Consider the following 13,466-nt stretch of genomic DNA (forward strand, 5'->3'; position numbering starts at 1 on the left):
TTGAACATGTTCTTATCATCAATTCTTATTAAATAAACCTGAAACAATAAAAGTAAAGGCTCAAATGATAACAATTGGTGTGTTTAATAGTTATAGAAAAGCTAGTGTTATGTTAAAATTGTTACACTATTTTACCAACTTGTTTCAATATCAGTGGTAACCCACGACTCTAGATGCCAAAAATTAGGCTGAGAATAGTTAAGAACATGGACATCACAGTGTTCTTGCATTCTTTTAGTGGTCGTTGTCCATTAAACATGAGAAACTGCTCTGCTGCTGTGTTTTGCATTAGGAAAATAATTAATTATATCAATTTGGTCATAAATTAGTGCAAGTTGCCTCCGATCCTGTTTTAGGATAATGATATCATTTTGTAGTAAGCAACCAAGCATATCCACATGTTTCTGCCTCTTCAACTGTACAGCTACAGTTTTCTGTTTTCTTACACTAGGTTTAGATGCTCTTTAAAATTGAGTTGTAAGGCTTATATCGAATTATCTTGATGCTTAACTGATGTGTGGAAAACCATCCAACACAAAACTCACCGGCAAGTGCACTGGGTCGCATCAAGTAGTAATAACTCACTTAGAGTGAGGTCGATCCCACAGGGATTGATGGATCAAGCAATTTTAGTGGGTGATTAGTTTAGTCAAGCTAACATTGATGGATTGTGTGAAGAGTAACCAACAGAATGTAAATCACAAGAAATTTAAAGTTGCAGAAAGTAAATGACAAGAAACGTAAAGAGCAAGGAATGTAAATTTGCAAAATCTTAAATGACAAAGAAGGTAAAGTGCAGTAAATGTAAAGGGGAGTGGGTGCTGGAAATTAAAGAGGCAGTAATTTAGAACTCATATTAATTGCGGAAAATTAAATTTCAGGAAGAATAAAGGAATTGGGGTGCTGGGAATTAAAACTAAACAAGAGAATTCAAAGTGCAATCAAACAGAGAATTAAAAGATGCAGCATATTCAAACGGATTTGGAAAATCACTTGTAAAATCAAAACAGAAAGCAGCTTGGCTCAATTGCAAAATCTAAAAGAGAAATTGAAGATCTCAGGGGCTCAATGAGATTAGAAAACAAAGTCTAGATCTCAATGCCTTCCTAGATCCACCAAGAACAATTGCAAAGGAAATGAAGATTGCAGAGAAAGTAGATGAAGAAGCAATTAACCGAAACAGAAATTCAATTGTGCAGTAAAATTAAACAAGATCCCAAGGTGAGATTGAAACAGAAGTTCTTCAATTCTCCACCCAAGATCCGAAGCAAGAAAAGTAAAGAGTATTCAAGCAAGAACAAGGAAGAAGAGAGATCAATTCTCCTCCCAAATTCCCTTGAATTAAAAACAACAATGCTAAAATGTAAAGTGAGCTCTCTACTAAGTGTACTACGAATTCCCCAAGGGAAAAAAAACTCCCCTAGAACTTAAATCCTAAGCTATTTATACACTTTCTTCAAATGGTCTTCAAGCCTTGAATTGGGCCTTTGCTCTTGATGGAATTGGGTTGATAGAGGCCTTGGTTGATTGCTCTTGGAGTTTGGAGAAGAATCGAAGTGAATCGGGTTGGGAATCATGAAAGCTTGAGTAAAAGTTTGAGTAAAAGTTTGAGGCAAACTTTTACTCAAACTTTTCATATCAGTCACCCATCCTTGCTGCTACCAACGTTTGGGCCAAAGTTTGGGGTCAAACTTTTGCTCAAACGTTGGCTCCCCCTTGCACACTCATGGCGCCAACGTTTGCCAAAATGTTTGAGGCAAACGTTGGCGCAAACTTTTGCTCTCCAGGGTGTTGATTTGTGATGCCAACGTTTGCCAAAAAGTTTGAGGCAAACGTTGGCTCAAGCTTTTCTCCCAAAAGTTTACGCAAAAGTTTAAGGCAAACTTTTGGTCAAGCTTTTTGCTCCCTGGTTCATTTTCACTTATTCCAAAAGTTTGAGCTAAAGTTTGAGGCAAACTTTTGCTCAAACTTTTTGTCCTCTCTTCCTCCTAGCCATTCCTTCTTGCTTCAACCTTTCTCCAAGCTTTCTTCACCTATCATTAATCAACCAAACACATCAAAGCTATGCTCAAAATCATGAGATATTCATTCTTTCATAATATATGATAATAATGGCATAAAACCTCATGAAATTGCATTAATTCATCTATGGTTGATTAAATCAAAGGAAACATGAAAATCTACCCAATTGGCTTGCTTATGGCTCAAGAAAGTGCATAATTCAATTGAAAATAAAAGAAAAAGACTAGTGAAACTAGGCTAAGATGACTTGTCATCACAACACCAAACTTAAAACTTGCTTGTCCCCAAGCAAGAAAAGAATCATGCAATAGAGATTGACAATCCAAGGTAAGAAGAATAGCAACTCAATGTTCATGGCAAGCTAGTTTTCTATGCATGCTACAATCACAAAAGAAATGTAAATGATTGATGCTTCTATTTAGCTCATTTTATGAAATATTTTCTTTATGTTTCTTCCTTGAAGCAAGCTTTTGATTTTTCTTATTAGCTTCTCCTTTTGGGTGCTTTGCCCTACGAGTTAATATCAAAGCTACGATTCTAAATGCTTTGTTTTCAAGTATTACCACTTGATACATAAGCACCACAAGCATTTGAATTAGAGGACTTCATTAAGCTCATTTTTTTTCTTTTCTTGACTCTCTAATCATTGATGCTCAGAACCTTGAGCTTTGAGGGAGTACTTTATTCTTAATTTTTTAACAAGTGCAGTGAAAAAAAGTCAACTGCCCGGGTGTAGCATTATTCGGTGAATAAAAAAATGCTTTTAAAAAAATAAAAATTTGAAAAAAATAAATTTTTTATTTTTGAATTTTTAAATTATAAGAATAAACTTTTTTATTTAAATTAGAAAAATAAAATAAAGTCTAACAATATCCAGTAAGCAACAGATATGTAAATTTATTATTAATTTTCAATTTTTAAAGCAAAAAATAAATTTTTTTCTAAGAGTAGAAAAATAAAAAATTCCTAAAATATCTAAAAAATAAAAAATTGAAAATTTTTAGATTTTTAAAATTAATTTAGTCAACTGTCGGGTGTAGCATTACCCGGTAAAAAAAAAATAACAAAAATATTTTTAAAAAAATAAAAATTAAAAAAAAAACTAAAATTATTAATTTTGAATTTTTAAATTATAAGATTAAATTTTTTTATTTAAACTAAAAATAAAATAAAGTCCAGCAATAGCAAGTAAAAAAATCAGTAAATTTTTAATTTTTTAATTTTAAAACTAAAAAATAAATTTTTTATAATAGCAGAAAAATGAAAAATTTCAAAAATATCCAAAAAAATAAAAAAATTTAAAAATTTTAAATCTTTTAAATTAATTTATTCTTAATTTGTGAACAATTTGGAGCAAAAAAAAGTCAACTGGAGGGTGTACCATTATCCAGCGAATAAAAAAATATTTATGAAAAAATTAAAAATTTCAAAAACCTAATTTTTTTATTTTTGAATTTTTAAATTTTATGATTAAATTGTTTTATTTAAACTAGAAAAATAAAATAAAGTCAAGCAATATCTAGTAAATAATAGATCTATAAATTTATTATTTTTTTTAATTTTTAAACTAAAAAATAATTTTTTTTCTAGTAGTAAAAAAATAAAAAATTCCAATAATATCCAAAAAAATTGAAAATTTAATATTTTTAATTACTTTATTCTTAATTTTTTAACAAGTGCAGTGAAAAAAAGTTAACTGTTCGGGTATACACTACAAGAAAAAAGGCCTATGGCCACGCTTTTTTTTGCTACGCTTTAAAAGCGTGGCCAAAAGTGGTCTATGGCCACGCTTATGTGAGGGTGGCGTTTGAATAGAGATTTGGCCACGCTTTTTTTTGCTACGCTTAAAAAGCGTGGCGAAAAGGGTCAATGGCTACGCTTTTATGAGGGTGGCAGTTGATGCAAGATTTAGCCACGTTTTTTTCTGCCACGCTTATAAAGCGTAGCCATAGAGAGATTTCGGCACGCTTTTAAAGCGTGACAATAGAAATTTGTTATTGTTGCGTTTCAGAAGCGTGGCCGTTTCCTACAAGCCTTTTGGCACGCTTGAAAAGCGTGGCCAAAAGGTTCCCTCAGAAAAAAAAATTAAAGAAGCTCGAATAAAACAAAAACGCCTGCCCTAGCCCCTTCGTAATTCAAAGACTTAGAGAAAAAAAGCCCTAGCTAACTCCTTTTTTGTGCCCTGCCCTGACTCCTCCTTCGAAAGCCCCAATGGCGACCACCAATCTCCGTTGTGCCTCACCGCTACCCCCTTCGAAAGCCCTAGCTAACCCTTCTTCATTGTGCTTGCCTTAACCCTTCTTCAAAAGCCCTAACCCCTGCCCTCACCGCGACGACAACACTCCAACGAAGAACGACGAAGCCCTCCCTTTCGCGCTGCCGCTCGTTTCCTGCTTCCTCGCTTCCGTGAAGAACGACGAAGCCCTCCCTTCCGCGCTGCCGTTCGCTTCCTGCTTCTTCGCTTCCGTGAAGAACAACAAAGCTGTAACATCTGACGAGGTGGAAAAGCGCCAGTTCCAGCTTCGAAGAAGGCTGTAGGTTTCTCCTCTTTTTGTTTTTCTGCAGTCAGATTCATGAGGATGACTCTTAAGCTTTCATTCTTTTTTTTTAATTATTCATTGTTTTTATTATAATTTCTGACCTTGGACCTGGGGCTTTCAGCGAGAATTGTATACCATCAGATCCAATTGTTGCGTCTGGAACTAAAACACGTCGAATAACTGCAGATTCTTCACCCGATTCTGAAGTCAGAGTGGCTATTCTTATGGGGTTTGGTTTACACTGCAGGCTTTGGGGATTCTTAGTTTGTGTGTAGCTGATGATTGGTGTTCTGGTTTCTATACTTTTTCAAATGGTAAGTTTTTCTTTTTGGTGCTGCTTTTGCAATTTTGGTTGCATTTATTTATCTTTTTTGAAAATTTGAATCTTTGAATTGAAAGCTTCGGGTTCTGCTGTGTGTGTGTGTGTTTTTTTGTTGGGGGGGCTGCTCAACCCTGCTAATGTTTGTAATCTCCCCTGACGCGCTTTTTCTGTGCAAAAGCATGTCTAGTCCAAATGTTAGTAAGAATTAGGGCTTTTTGTGTGTAGTTATTAGATTGTGATTCCCCTTGCTTCAAAGGACATTTTTGTACCGTCCAAATTTTAGGCTTGTTCCATAACTTGAAAGTGTATGTTTACTTTCTTCACCATGGGGTTGCTGTTTATTTGGTTGTTTAACTTGTATTAGTTTCACTGTTTCAGCGTATACTTTCCTTATGCTAATATATATGTCTGGTAACCTCTTTTTTAATTTTGGATCCATATCAGCAATTGTTCAGAGCTGAGTAGAAAGTATCATTTTTTGGTGCATTGGATTTCAAGGCTGTATTATTGGATAGAAGTTTGGAAACTCTAGTAGAGTTTGAAAGTTTAAAAGATCAGGGAATATTTATGCTCAATCTACCTGTTACATAGAGCTTGTGAACTACTTTGAGAATATTTGGAATATCAGTCAGGCTTGGCTCTGAGGAATAAGCATTTTTATACCTTATCTGGAGTTGATTTTAGAATAAGCAGACTGCTACAATAGATATTGTTTGCTGTGCTCTTTCTAGATAGAGCTGCTTTTAGATGGTTCTGATGGAAATTTTGCACACACTGAAATCAAAATTCATATTTTTCTTTAATTATTATTATTATTATTATTATTATTATTATTATTATTATTATTATTATTATTATTATTATTTTGAAACTGCTGCATTAAAAGATCATTAGAATGGTTAAAGTGCCCATATCCAACTTTTTCTGGAACTACAAGGTTAAATAGGGATTTCATGTCTTATCAGTGTATATACCCTTTTTCCAATGTCAAGAAAAGGTTTCAGTGGATGGTACACAATAGTGTTGTGTAGGAAAATTTTGTGTGTTGTTTTTGTTCTTTTTTTTTTCCTCCCTTAATGGAAGCATCAAAATTTTCTAACTCCTTTACTTTTAAATAGTGGTCCCAGGGCTGTTTCTGTTGTTAATTCTTCCTCGGAAAGACTAGGAGGAGCAAAAGTTGTCGCTACTGCTGTGGCTCCAAATGATGTGGCAAAAATTCAGGAGTTTCTAAAAAGATGGAGTGATGTTGAACATGTGGATCTTATACTTACCCTTGGTACATTTCTACACACATTAGTTTCGCTATTGAAGTCCAAAAATTCTAATTTTGTTCAATTGATTTCCCATTTTATTTTCCTTTCCAATCAAGGTGGGACCGGCTTTACCTCACGAGATGTAACACCAGAAGCTACAAAACAGTTGATTGAGAAGGAAACACCTGGTCTTCTGTATGTAATGACGCAAGAAAGTTTAAAGGTATGAAACTCTTGCATTTTCTGGTTTTTCAGTTTGATTAAATGATTAAATTTTATGCATGCTTAAATATGTAGACATCATGTGCATTCTTGGTCTACTTCACTGGTGGGTTGAAGCCAACATTTGTCAATTTCTCATTTGAATTGTATAGTTGGTATTGCCTTGGGACTGTGGCTTTCTAATCGTTAGACAATTATGGTTGTATCATACTTAGTTTAGGGAAGTTTCATATTAATTGATTGCTTCGAATGGTTCTCCGGGGATTCATTGTATTGTTTTATAGATTTGATTAATTTGTTAAGTTATGGTCTTTGATTTGTTGATATTCAGATCATTAACATGCCCAGAAACCCAAAGAAAACTGCTGAGTGTATGGAGGCCTTATTGCCTTCACTTATGGTTATAGAGCTGAGTTATATTTTATTTCTGCAGGGGAAGCTATTTTGTTCCTAATTTTGTTTATTTTTCTATTTTATGTCAGTAGAAGAGTTAGAATGAGTGCGAAAATGGTGTTTCTTGTGAATGATTGAGCTTCTTTTATTTCCTAGCTGTTAAGACAAGAAGTTAAAATAAATGAACATGAAAATTTAGTTTCCCAGTTTATTTGCTTTTAGTTTTTAGATGTTTACTACCCTTGTTTTTTGGTAGTTTTTCTTGTTTCTCACTCTGGTCTCATTTGTTTCAGTTTCACCCAAGGCACCTAAACTAAAGGTAATAGCTATTATTATTTCAGTTTATTTGCTTTTACGATGTTTTAGTTTCTCACTCTGGTCTCATTTCTTTTAATATTGAATTTTGTGAATTGGTGCATTTGGTTTGCTTGGTTTATGCTATTTGTTATTATCAGTATTAATGCACGCCAAGTGCTCTTTGGTATGCCTCTTTGATATTTCTCTCTGGTTTATGCATGTTCACAATTCTGAATTCTTGTTTCTCTATCCAAGTTCATATTTCTATTTTATATACATTACAATATAAGAAGCTAAGGAATAAGAGATCTAGTTTGCTTATTGTTTAAGATTGCTAAATCATAGTGGCAAAGAATCTTAATTCACCAGTGTTTATCATCAATGTCATTGAAAAAACACACCTTCCTCACACACAATGTTGTTAATAATAAGTCTTAAACAAAAGTGAAGAAATGTTGCCGTTATCATGTCGAGAACTTGGAAAAGTTTAAAGTTCATTTACCACATAAGTTGACTTTGCTTACATCCTGCAAAATTTAAATTCTGGATTCCTTTTAAATTACCCTCAATAACCTTTTCTTATTATTTATTTGGAAAATTGGAAGGTTTATTATTAAGCTAATAAAAAACAGTTTATCCAAAATTTCATAAGATTGTTACTTTTGGTGGAACTAAAATTTTTATTGAATAGAAAAAATAATTTTCAATTTAAGCAATCATACATATTGATATAAGATTGATATTTAAACACAATGAATGGTAAAATTTAAAGCATATTTGGATCTAGCACGCAATAACATCACAACTTGGACTCCTTTATGAATAAGCTATACAAGAACAGAGAAAAAATGAATTAGATCATTTTATCTTAACAAGGCTTGAATCTCTGACGGCCACACCTCTAGTTTATAGTTCTAGGCCATATTTTTTACAAAGTTTGGAACGGGCTTGCTTGCTTTTTAGTCATTTAATTTATTTCTATAAATAGAATTCTGTATTTGATTGAAGTTTAATTTAAGTAGCAAGTCTGTAATCAAACCAGTGCATATATATGAGTTGGTTATGGCTATGTTGTGTTGAATGTGTTAGTTGAATTGATTTATTTTTTTGGTTAATATTATTTTTGGGTGCTATGGAATTATAGAATAGAATAGAACTGGTGTTATTAAACTCTGATTTGATTTATTTTTGTGTTGTGTTGAATTGAAAAACTGCATTCCTCTTGAAAGTTGAAACCAAGTTAATACTATTGTTTTAACTCTTTCCTAGCAGTCAATAGGCATTTGGTTTAAATATGCATGTAATGTTGTTACAAAGAATTTGATACTTGTTACAAAGAATTTTGTCGTGCATGGAAAAAATACAAAGGCGAAATAAAAAAGGAACATTTCTTGAAGTACAACACAAAGAAAGAAATGATAAAGAACCGACCGTTAGAGATCCCTGAGGTTCAATTTCGCAAACTAATTCGGTATTGGAGTCTTCCGACTGTCAAGGTAATATTGTCTTTTAGTTTTTTATGTGATTAAATTTGGTGTTTTGGGAAAAGGTAGTGTGATTTTGAAAAAACAAGAAAACATGTTTATTAAGAATAATAACATCTCTTTTTTATATTTATATTTAGGCTGTGTCTACTAAGAATGCTAAAAATAGGTCAAAGCAAACATGTCCTCACCGGATGAGTTCCATAAATTTTGGAATAGTGCGCAAGCAGCTGGTAATATAAGATTGATATTTTTTGTGATTTCTCATTTATATTCATGTTGTAGTTTTCTAGTTAGTATGCTTCATGTAAATTTTTCTATATGTACTCTAGCGCGACTCTAAAGAGAACAGTGAAGAACCATCAAGAGTTGAAGTTTTCATAGCAACTCGCACAAGTAAAAAAGGAAAAGAAATTGATGCTAAAACACAAAGCACAATTGTGAGTTTTTTGTATTTGTATTTGGATTTATACAATATAAATTCTATAGTGATTTCTATTAATATTTAGTTAATGCGGCTTTGTATTTTATTGCTCTTCACTTTTGACAGGCTGAACTTCAAACCCGAATAGAGGCAGGGAAAATGATGAGGATGCATTTGTAGGAGTGCTAGGAAATGACCAACCAAGTTGAGTTCGTTGTTATGGGGCTTGAATTACAAGAAGCTCTCTTAAAAAGGATGAGGAGATTCGACAAGTCAAAGTTGAATACAACAACAAGGTTGAATCATTAGAGAAGAAGATGGACGGTGTATGCAGTTTATTAAAGGTATTGGTGCACCAAGTCAACCCTGGAATGAGTGAGGAAGAGGTAGCAGCCTTAGTGCAAGCTGCCCAAAATTCTCCTTTGGATGCCTCAAGTAGCAGACCAAGAAATACTCCTCGAAGCTCAGAATCAACTCATATTCCACCCAAAGATGTAACTATCTTTGGATATTCGATATATTTCCAATCAAAGTAGTTGACTTATTGTTGTTGTTGATTTTGGACATGTGATGATAGTAAGATAAAAGTTTATAAATGGTGCTAATGGTGTTGAATTAAAATCTGAATTCCAATTTGTTGAAGCTTTAGTGGTGTTTTGTTTTGTATCTAGTGTGGCATTGAATCTCAATTTTGGAAAACACGAGAAATCTTTGAAGATTTGCACTTTTTCCTAATTAAATTGGAAAAAGGAAAAGAAAAGAAACCATAATTGAATTTTAATGGTTTTGTTTGTTTTTATTTTTGCAGACTCCAGAAGGAATTAATGGCTCTCATGGTATATCTCATTTTGCTTGATTTATTTATTGGAGATTGGTTTTTTCTTTCTTTCTTTTCCCACCTTAAATATTAATCAGAAGAAGGAATCAGTTATAGAATTGATCCATATGCAATTTGTATTGATTCTCCAGTTGCTAGTATGCATGTGACTGTTAATTTGGTTAATTTGGTTGTGAAATATATTAGGAGTTAGGGTGATACATGTCACTGTTGAGTAAAACATGTGACACTTGCAGCAAAAAAAATGGGGGGAGGGGGCTGTTTGATTGTTAGCTTCCTATATCAGTACCCTTTCTCTTTTTTGAAAACTTTAAGAACAAAAAAAGTATAGTGGCTTTCAATGAAAGAAAAGCCTTTGCTGGTTATAATTATTGTACGATTATAACACAGTTTGTTTGATAATATGTCTTTTAATTTTTTGGTTTGGTATAAGATGCACTAACACACAACAATATTTAAAATTTTGCAGGGCAGTGCTGAAAACAATTTCTCTCACAATGATGATCAGTAATCATGAAGTTTTGTATTTTGTAATGAAGTGTAAATGAAGTAGATAATGTAACCCATGTTGGAATTGTAATTCATGTATTAGGAAATTGCTAGTGGATGAGACTTTGATTTTTGGTATTTTGTTACAGTATATCATGTGATGAAACACTTTTTCTATGACAAGTTTATGAAGCAAGGATTAGTTGATTTAAAGTTAGTAGTCATCTTTTAAATTTTAAAATTATCCATGATTAAGGTTTATAAAAAAAAGAGTGCTAATATAGGTACTGAACTTACAGCCACGCTTTAAAAGAGTGGCCATATTGTACAGCAGCAATCAACAGCCACGCTTTATAAGCGTAGCTGTATCTCACAGCTATTGGCACGTTTTAAAAGCGTAGCCATATGTCTTGCTATTGGCACGCCTCAAAAGCGTAGCCATATCTCCACTTGTTGCCACGCTTTGAACGTGTGGCCATAACGTTACAGTATGCATCAACAGCCACGCTTTAAAAGCGTAGCTGTATCTTAAGGCTATTGTCACGCTTTAAAAGCGTAGCCATATCTACCTATTGGGTCGCTTTCAAAGCGTAGCCATATGAAAGCATGGCGATTTTTAAAAGCGTGACAAAAACAAAGGCGTGGCGATAGGTCACCAAAAGCGTGGCGATAGAGCAACCGGCACCCTTGCAGTTGTGACCCTTTGAAAAGCGTGCCGGTATCTCAAAAAGCGTGGCAAAAAGCTATCGCTACGCTTTTTTGGACTTTCCGCCATGCTTTAAAAGCGTCGCAAAAAGCTTGTTTTCTTGTAGTGATAGCATTATTCGGTGAATAAAAAAATACTTTTAAAAAAAATAAAAATTTGAAAAAAATAATTTTTTTTATTTTTCAATTTTTAAATTATAAGAATAAACTTTTTTATTTAAATTAGAAAAATAAAATAAAATCTAACAAAATCCAGTAAGCAACAAATATGTAAATTTATTATTAATTTTCAATTTTTAAAGCAAAAGATAAATTTTTTCTAAGAGTAGAAAAATAAAATATTCAAAAAATTTCTAAAAAATAAAAAATTTAAAATTTTTAGATTTTTAAAATTAATTTAGTCAACTGTCGGTGTAGCATTATCCCGTAAATAAAAAATAACAAAAATATTTTTAAAAAAATAAAAATTTTAAAAAAACTAAATTTCTTAATTTTTAATTTTTAAATTATAAGATTAAATTTTTTTACTTAAATTAAAAAAATAAAATAAAGTCCAGCAATATCAAGTAAATAAAAAATCAGTAAATTTATAATTTTTTAATTTTAAAACAAAAAAATAAAATTTTTATAATAGTAGAAAAATAAAAATTTCCAAAAATATCCAAAAAATAAAAAATTTAAAAATTTTAAATTTTTTAAATTAATTTATTCTTAATTTGTGAACAAGTGGAGCAAAAAACGTCACTGTAGGGTGAACCATTATCCAGCGAATAAAAAAATATTTATGAAAAAATTAAACATTTCAAAAACCTAATTTTTTTATTTTTGAATTTTTAAATTTTATGATTAAATATTTTTACTTAAACTAGAAAAATAAAATAAAGTCAAACAATATCTAGTAAACAACAGATTTATAAATTTATTATTTTTTAAATTTTTAAACTAAAAAAATAATTTTTTTCTAGTAGTAAAAAATAAAAAATTCCAATAATATCCAAAAAAAAATTGAAAATTTAATATTTTTTAATTACTTTATTCTTAATTTTTTAACAAGTGCAGTGAAAAAAAAGTCAACTGTCCGGGTGTAGCATTATTCGGTGAATAAAAAAATACTTTTAAAAAAATAAAAATTTGAAAAAAATAAATTTTTTGTTTTTGAATTTTGAAATTATAAGAATAAACTTTTTTATTTAAATTAGAAAAATAAAATAAAGTCTAACAATATCCAGTAAGCAACAGATATGTAAATTTATTATTAATTTTCAATTTTTAAAGGAAAAGATAAATTTTTTTCTAAGAGTAGAAAAATAAAAAATTCCAAAAATATCTAAAAAATAAAAAAAATTGAAAATTTTTATATTTTTAAAATTAATTTAGTCAACTGTCGGGTGTAACATTATCCGGTAAATAAAAAATAAAAAAATATTTTTAAAAAAATAAAAATTGAAAAAATAAATTTCTTATTTTGAATTTTTAAATTATAAGATTAAATTGTTTTATTTAAATTAAAAAAATAAAATAAAGTCCAGCAATATCAAGTAAACAAAAAATCAGTAAATGTATAATTTTTTTTAATTTTAAAACTAAAATATAAATTTTTTATAATAGTAGAAAAATGAAAAATTCCAAAAATATCCAAAAAATAAATAAATTTAAAAATTTTAAATTTTTTAAATTAATTTATTCTTAATTTGTGAACAAGTGGAATAAAAAACGTCAACGGTAGGGTGTACCATTATCCAGCGAATAAAAAAATATTTTCGAAAAAATTAAAAATTTCAAAAACCTAATTTTTTTATTTTTTAATTTTTAAATTTTATGATTAAATTGTTTTATTTAAACGAGAAAAATAAAATAAAGTCAAGCAATATCTAGTAAACAACAGATCTATAAATTTATTATTTTTTTAAATTTTTAAACTAAAAAAATAATTTTTTTCTAGTAGTAAAAAAATAAAAATTCCAATAATATCCAAAAAAATTGAAAATTTAATATTTTTTAATTACTTTATTCTTAATTTTTTAACAAGTGCAGTGAAAAAAAGTCAACTGTCTGGGTATATGATGACTGCGCATCATGTTATGTTTTTCTATGCTTTTTCACACAAGAAATTAATGTTTAGTGCTTAATTATTGAGTATTTTTGTGCTTAAGTCATATATTGCTTTGATCTCTTTGAATTGATTTATTTTGTAGAAAATGGTAGAGAAAGAAGCAAAAACCACAAAATAAGCTCAAAGGCAAAAAAAAGAGCAAGTTGGCAACTCAAGTTAGCAGCTCCAATGCAAGATTTTTGGCTCTAGGAAGAAGAAGAGCACGTTGGCAACTTAAAATCCAAGTTAACAACGCCCTCTTGCAAAAAATCTTTGGCTCCAGGAAGAATAACAAACACGTTGCTAACTTGGAAAATCAAGTTAGGAACGCCACTTTCTGCGCTTCTTGGCAGCTTGACCATGTCCTCTTCAAGGGAGCATAACT

The 13,466-nt window shown here is 30.8% G+C and overlaps 1 protein-coding gene across 1 annotated transcript; it reads left to right on the forward strand.

The window, feature by feature from the left end:
• Positions 1–6,002: 6,002 nt before the first annotated feature.
• On the forward strand, positions 6,003–9,603 carry LOC140174389 (uncharacterized). Its single transcript, XM_072198840.1, has 6 exons — positions 6,003–6,160; positions 6,254–6,360; positions 7,046–8,545; positions 8,674–8,766; positions 8,866–8,973; positions 9,084–9,603. Exons 3-6 carry the CDS (start codon positions 8,465–8,467, stop codon positions 9,135–9,137), a joined length of 336 nt encoding a protein of 111 aa, XP_072054941.1. The 5' UTR covers positions 6,003–6,160; positions 6,254–6,360; positions 7,046–8,464; the 3' UTR covers positions 9,138–9,603.
• The last annotated feature ends 3,863 nt before the right edge of the window (positions 9,604–13,466 follow it).

This window comes from Arachis hypogaea, chromosome 1, assembly GCF_003086295.3.
Source record: "Arachis hypogaea cultivar Tifrunner chromosome 1, arahy.Tifrunner.gnm2.J5K5, whole genome shotgun sequence".
NCBI classification, from domain to species: domain Eukaryota; kingdom Viridiplantae; phylum Streptophyta; class Magnoliopsida; order Fabales; family Fabaceae; genus Arachis; species Arachis hypogaea.

Bases quoted from the DNA above. Each gene is read 5' to 3' on its own strand.
- LOC140174389 (XM_072198840.1), top strand. From the start codon at position 8,465: ATGATAAAGAACCGACCGTTAGAGATCCCTGAGGTTCAATTTCGCAAA. The intron at 8,546-8,673 runs GTAATATTGTCT...ATTTATATTTAG, and splicing joins GGAGTCTTCCGACTGTCAAG to GCTGTGTCTACTAAGAATGC. The intron at 8,974-9,083 runs GTGAGTTTTTTG...CACTTTTGACAG, and splicing joins CTAAAACACAAAGCACAATT to GCTGAACTTCAAACCCGAAT.